This window comes from Alligator sinensis, unplaced genomic scaffold, assembly GCF_000455745.1.
Source record: "Alligator sinensis unplaced genomic scaffold, ASM45574v1 scaffold32_2, whole genome shotgun sequence".
NCBI classification, from domain to species: Eukaryota; Metazoa; Chordata; order Crocodylia; family Alligatoridae; genus Alligator; species Alligator sinensis.
The window spans coordinates 317,435-324,641 of record NW_005842670.1 but is presented as its reverse complement, the minus strand read 5'-3'; the positions used below and the strand labels follow the sequence as shown (position 1 = coordinate 324,641).

At 43.9% G+C, this 7,207-nt stretch overlaps 1 protein-coding gene across 3 annotated transcripts in view; it reads left to right on the top strand.

Annotated features, from left to right (window-relative positions):
* The window catches only part of MCOLN2 (mucolipin 2), an 87,462-nt gene continuing 80,255 nt past the window's right edge, over window positions 1-7,207 (top strand). For all 3 annotated transcript variants that reach the window (XM_025215759.1, XM_025215758.1, XM_014524806.2), the window contains exons 1-2: window positions 1-12; window positions 3,219-3,378. In XM_025215759.1, coding sequence (XP_025071544.1) covers window positions 3,223-3,378 — 156 coding nt within the window. In that variant the 5' untranslated portion in view covers window positions 1-12; window positions 3,219-3,222. The remainder of the gene's footprint in view (window positions 13-3,218; window positions 3,379-7,207) is intronic.

Sequence of the window (7,207 nt, the reverse complement as noted above, 5' to 3'; positions counted from 1 at the left end):
TCACGAGTGACGGTGTGTAGACACTTCCCCGCCCACTCGCGGCGCGGCCAGGAGGGCTGCGGCGCGCCGAGCTGCCAGCGCAACCCTGCCGGCCCCGCCGCATCCTCCGCGGGGCTGCGCGCAGCGGGCCCGGGCGAGCTCAGGGCTGCTTGTAACAGCTCTGCTAACTTCTCTCTCCTACAGCCGTAAGAGCGAATCTGGGAACACTGGTTGAGTTGACACAGCATTCAATCACAGCTGGTTTTACACGGTCTGGTCTACATTAACCAAGCCAGTCAGGGTCATGTCACTGCTGTGTGCCTCAGTTTCCCTCCCTGGAAGACGAGAGTAGCTGCACTTGTCTCATTTGGCAAGTGCTCTGAGAACTAATGATGAGAAGTTCCCCAGAAGGACTAGGCGTCTGGATGCCGAGCGCTGCAGCGGTGCGATTCCATTCTTTGTGCTTGTATCTGCACGCCGTACGTTTTGTAATGTGAACAAACCCATGTTGCTAGACAAGCGTTCAGTGGATGTGCAAGTCTTCAAGTTCAGGTCTTTTTAAGATGGAATTGCTTGATCCCAGAACTGTCAGGCTGAGGCCCAGCACTAGAAAATGGGAGGCTTGCATCTTATTTTTCACACCTTTGTGATTGGGCAAGTTTTCTTTGTCCTGGTTCTAAACTCCATCCTGTATATAAAACATACAGGGGTGGTGCTAGGCTCTGTTCTCTGCTGTTAGGGAGTTACTTCTTCTGAAGTCAAGTTATTTTTAAGCCAAAAGGGACCGCTGTGATTATATATAGTGGAATGGGGGCCATCCTTTTTTGTAAGTGTGTCACGAATTAGCTCCAAACCCTCCCCAGGTGCCACTCCGATGCACTTCACCTCCCTGGTTTGCTGCTCTGTTTCCTGCTCCCTGGCCACTGTTCCCTGCCAATCTGCTCTCTGTTCCCTCTGCCACTGCTGCCTGTCACCTCCCTGATCTGCTGCATACCCCACACAGCAGCTGCCCGTCCCATTTGTGGCACCCATGCTGCACCCTGATCTTTGACCAGCAGAACGTGACCTTAAAGAATCTTGCCAGTAAAAGCCACATCCTGTTTATTCTAAAAATATGTTGCTGCTTCCCATCCAATTTACTGGCTTTGGTTTTGAGCTGCAGAATCTTGTAATGTATTTTTTCTTGCTAGTTCAGAGATGTCGAATAGAAATCTTTCCCCCAAGTAGATATTTGTACACTGATTGTTTTCTCTCAACTTCTCTCTAAACACCTTGCTATAAGACATGTTTTCCAGACTTCAGTTCTGTTCTGTCTCCTTACGAGTTTACCAACATCCTTCTTATGTCATGTTCTGTTGTTTGATTTCCAGGTCTTGCTAATGTTACACCTCTTCCTGGTGCTCTTTGATATTCTGTTGCTTGTACGGTCAACGATCATGTTTGCCATGCATAGCAATAGCACTGCAGTAGGAGCTCATGTTCAGTTGGTTATCTACTGTTACCAAGTCCTTTTCAGGGCTTATCTGGACTGCCACGTTTTGTTTCGGATGGTATGCTCAAACTGGCCTAATTTGAGTGAGAATGATGGTGACTGTGAAAACACTAGAGCTATGCAGAATGTTTGGATTAGCCTTTGATGGGCTGTTGTAACTGCAGACATTGCATCCTTACAGCATTACTGTATTAATTACTGTATTAATACAGTCACTTGCAAGGCTGAATATTTACATCTGCATATTCAAGTGAACCTACCAAATCATGCCAGTCTAGCTGACCTGTTCCCATCATTGTTTACTCTACCATAAAACATTTTTTGCTGATTTCTTTTTGGATCCTTCCCTGTTGCTTGTAACTCTAAAAGGTATATTTTTGAGGCATAAATGTTTTCAATTTTTTCCCCAAGTTGATATTTCTTAAAATATTTCTGGACATGGCTAAAACTTGCCTATTTTGCCTTGTTTTCTGATCAAATTTAGGGAAATGTTAAAATTAGCTATGATTTCCTCCAAGTTGTTGTTTTGTTTGTTTACTTTTTTGTAATTCTGTTGACTTAAAGCTAATTTTAACTGAATTGTAAAAGCAATTGCTATGTAATAAAGATAACCTAGAAGCGCACAGGTTAAAAATGTTTTCAGTTGCTTAATAGGGGCTAGTACTGTACTGCTCTTGTCTTTTTTAAATTTTATTTCTCTGAGGAAAGAGCTTGTTCTGTGAATTATGTGAGCTCTTGGTTACTTCATGTAAACATCTGTATGATCATAGAGTGCAGAACCTTAGATAAATATAAATTTCAGGTAGACAGGAACAAACATTAATTAGATATTGATGTGTGTTTTGCAAACTTTGTCTGCTTTTTAAACATTCAGTCAAACTAGGGAAGCTGCCATCTGAATGAAATTCTAGATAATGAATTGTTTATGAAAGTCTGATAGGACCAAACTGAATAATCATGTTTTGTAGCCACTTTCAAATGAAATGGTCTTGAACTAGAGAGAAACTAACAAATTCAGTCTATATTTTTAAGACTTTGAAGCAGGAAAGCGCTTTCCTGTACTTGAAACCTAGACCAGGAAGTAGGGAATTAAGAGGAGGAACCTTTGCTTTATATGAAGTTCTAAGTGTGAACTCACCATGCTACCGAAATCTGATAAGCGTCATGACCCCTTTTTACATGCTTAGAACATGAGTGGGTTGGTGGTGGTTGTGCTACACTAAATTTAATGTTTGAGGAAGGGGAAATTCCATGCCTTGACAGGCCTGGAAACTAAAAATATTCTTTCTCATCATGAGCAATGAAAATGCAAATCTCTCCATGCTGCTTTGCTAAGGTTCTTCAAAGCCTGTTCTAAGTGTTTCTGCCTCTAAAGGTAATTTTCTGCAGGGTGAGGTTTATTTAAGCTAAATGCTTTAAAAATCATATGTGCATTATAACCATTACCTTTTGAAAATGTACCAGTCTTCATAGTAGATGCAAACTCCTGTTATTTCTTGGAGGTATTTTAGGGAATTGACCTTTAAAGGATATGCTGGGGTAAGAAAGTGTGGGGGGGGGGAGGGGAATGGTTATTGTAAGGTGTATGGTGCTAATAGAATTTTTGTTCCACTTCACTGTAGAAACTTAATTTCTGTTTGTACAGATTTGCAAGCCAAACAAAAATCTGTGAGATGAATCTGTAATGTGTGGAAAGCTCTTGCCCAGACCTTCTATGGTGTTCTAATTAACATCTTTTTTATGGCAGAAATATGATGGCTCGACCAGATTCAGATTTCAGAGAGGAGGCTCTAAAGGAGGATTTAAAGTTTTATTTTATGAATCCATGTGAAAAATACAGAGCCAGACGCCAAATACCGTGGAAACTGGGTTTGCAGATTCTGAAGATAGTTATGGTTACTACACAGGTAATATTTTTTCTTTCTTAAATACACTGTTACAAAATCTAAAAGATGCAGGAAGAGCAACAAATCAATGGTCCTGAAGTATTACACTCCTTGGGGTCTTTAGTAATATATGTTTTCTTTCTGAAAAATCTCCTGTTAGAAGAAAGGAATGGAAACCCCCACGAAGAAGGGTAGGTGGGCACTGTGGAAGGAATCAACAATGTAAACTAAACCATAAGCCTTCTAAATAGCAATAGAGGAAAACTAGAACAAGTACAGTGAGAGACTGGAAGTGACTGGCCTTCTGTTTTACTGTGTGCTTGTTTAAAAGGCTAGGTACAGAAGTTACACACAAGCCGGTTTAAGTGATCAGAAACTGGTTTAAACTTAAAAGTTCGGCACACACAAACCACTTTCAAAATGGCTGAAACTGGTTTAAGATAAACCTGGTTGAATGTAGTATCAGACTTAACTGATTTAGGTCAAACCGATTTATGGAACTTCTATCCCAGACATCTTCCTGGTTCAAAGTCCCCCAGCATCCCAGGATGCTTTGCAGCCCTGGGCTGTGCCGTCTGCTCCAGTGGAGCAGGGTTGACTCTGTCCCTGCTCCCTAGCTGGAGCACTGTCACTGTTCTGGCTGGCTGAGAAGGGGGTGGGAAACCCTTCTTGGGACTGCAGCTGGGTTTGTTTGGTGGGGGCAGAGCAGCCGCTCACAGGCTTTTCCCCTACTCACCCCTCCAGCAGAGGAGGCGGAGGTGTGGCTAGACACTAGTCCCAGGCTGGCACACTGAGGCAAAGGGGAGGGAGGAAGGTTTAAACCCCTCTCCCAATGGCATGAACGGTGGAGGTGAGGGCGTGGCCAGATGCGGGCCCTGGCCTGGCACACTGAGGTGGAAGGGGACAGGGGGACCCTTCCCTGCTCTACTTCAGCGTGCTGGCTCAGGGCAGGTGTCTGGCCATGCCATCACTCAAGTGGCAAGTGGGGAAAAGCCTGACAGAGGCTGCTTTCCCTCTCTCCTGCCCCTCCTCGAGGCCTACCCTGGTTGGGGACCATACAGGCCAGGGTGGGGGCTTACTCCCTGCGCCCAATCATACTCGTCAGTCCTGTCAGAGCCCAGTTCAAAAGGGAAGGAGGAAAAGACTGGAGGACTTCTCTCCCAGCTTCCCTCCAGCCTTCCTGCCACTGCTGAAGGAAAGGGAGGGCTTGCCTGAGAACCCCCTCCCCCCAGCTTCTAGTCTGAGCCACTGCAGTCATGTGGCTGCATTTCCAGAATCAAAAGTGAATGTTTATTCACTTGCTTCTCAGTTCAACCTATGCAGTTTAGAGTAACCTGTAAAGATTGAATTGATTCAGACTCGGGCTTTTGTACGTCTATAGTTAGCCAAAGTGTGCATGTGTTTTGAGGGGAAGGGTGAGTTGTTCAAAATCAGTGGAGGCAACCTTTTTGGCAGGCATGCCACAAATTAGTGCTGTACCCTCCCCAGTTGCCACTCCAGTTCCTTTCCCTGACTAATTGCCTACACTTTCTGCCAGTCTTTTTGCTCCTTGACCAATCTGCTGCTCTGCCTTCTGCTCCCTGCCCTCTGTGCCACGTGCCGCAGGCTGCCTGTGCCATTTGGCGGCATGTGTACTGCAGGTTGGCTACCTGTTTTAGGGCAAGCTAAGCACTAATGTCATGGCATGGTTCTGAAATGTTTGGCTTCATTGCTGCTGCCCCACTATATGCTCCATGCTTCCCATTGCACACACAACCCTGATAGACTTGATCTTGGTCTTGATATTGTTGGCAGACATCCAATCCAACAAGTGCAGATACTGTGCTATTAATGTAGCCAACAACTCTGAACATTCAATCTAGATCTGTGAATAGCTCTCTGGCAAAATCAGGGTGATGACTGAACTGGGAATGGGTTACAATGTCTATGTGTCACCTGATTACACCCAGTGCACTGGTTTAAGACAAGCAGTCAGGACAGAATAGAATAGTATCCGTTCTAGAATAGTATCCATTAAACAGGTACATACAATTCCCAGATATAAGCTCAGTTGCTAGAACTTGGTATCAGTGCTTGATACTCTCTCTTATTTACCCCATGCTTTTAGATAAAGCCTCCTTTGCTTTCTGACCCCCTTCTAGCCACATAGGCAAGTGAGATTGCCCTCGTCCCTCAATGTTAACAGTGTGTTACCTATACAGAGTTCTAGACGATGGCTGCTGGTGTTCTAATAACTGGGTTGCCTAATACAAACCATGCAAGTCTTATCCAGGCTTGTGGTAGTTCTAGCACAGTTGCTACTGGCTGTGAATTTGCTAAGAACAGTGGTGAGATTCTCTTTCAGGATTGTGGTGGGGAAGGTTAGCACAGACACAACCTGGTAATATCGGGTGGAGACACAATTTTCACCTGATCTGGCCACAAAAAGCAGTTTACAGCTTCCATCAAAATTTCCTGCAAGGTATTATCACAAGCTAATGGGCAATAGTATCCTGTTTCCAGAATTGCCTACCAGCTGCTGGTGTAGCTTTTTATACATTGCTTAGTGGATTGTTATATTTCCCACAAGCTCTTGCATGCAGACTTGCAGTTCTGTGGAATGAGGCAATACCTATACTCACAGGGAGGCTTTGTAACCTTCACTGCTACTTAGTTCATCCTAACCCACCAACCCTTAGTTTTGTAGTGACAGGAGGATTCCTTGATCCTCTGCTTGCTGTTCCAGTCTCTGTCCTGCCTGCCTCCTATGTTGGGATTGTCTGTCATTCGTTGTAAGAGATGGTGCACTGTTCTGCTTTCTAAGGCTTCTAGCCAGTTCAGGTGCCTTAACCTTTTTAGGGGTGTAGGTTGCAGCCGTGCTGGTCTAAGGACATAGGAAGATAAGGTTCTTTGGGTGAATCGGATATCTTTTATTAGACCAACTTATATTTAAGTTGTTCTAATAAAAGATATCCGATTCACCCAAAGAACCTTGTCTGCCTATTAGCCTTTTTAGCACCTTTCAGAATGGAATGCCTCTCATTCCAGTCCTCATGCAACTGCTGATGAAGAGGATTATTAATGGGCACATGGGCAGGTCCTAATGATGATCCTCAAATTCTGGACTGAGGCTGGGTACCCTACAGTAAGGTAAAGGCTATTTGTGTCTTATTTTCTGGAATGCAGAAGAGGTTTTCAAATATGAGTACGTTTTATACAATATTGTACTAAGGTACTTTAGTTTCCACATTTCCCAAAATCATCACCGACCTACTGCACTTCTCGTCACAGTTCAGAAGATCTCTAACATACAGCTATTAAGGTGCAAGTGTCATGACTTTATTCGTTAACACTGCTTTAACAGCTTTGCAATTCATAGAGCATCTAACTAGCTATTCCCAAACCCTGCTCAATCCCCTGAAGAATCCTGCAGACATTGTGGTGAGAATTCAGGGCTGGTTCTAAAGGCTGCATGGATATAACTGTGCATGGATGACCTGGAATCCCCTTTTCTGCTTTTTCTGGTTGCAAACCTGCCACAAACATGCCTTGCTGCTAACAGTGTGTCCCTGTATACTCATTTAGCTCAGAAGTAACTAGTTACTCTCCAGGAGAGACAAGGATGTACTCACTGGAGGAAGAAAAATGGATTTTCCTTTTTTATCCTTAAAAAGCTGCAGTAATATAAACCCTGGGAGTTCACTTATCTGAGAGAAGGATTTTCAGCCTGTCCTTATCTCTTTCTTTTTTCATTCTCTGATAGTTTCTTTGTACTTTTTTCTTCTGTGCTCTCCCTCATTCTACTGGCTTCTTGTAGGACTTGAGATAATTCTGGGCTAATGAGCCAAATAATTCTGCTTCTGGCTGAGAA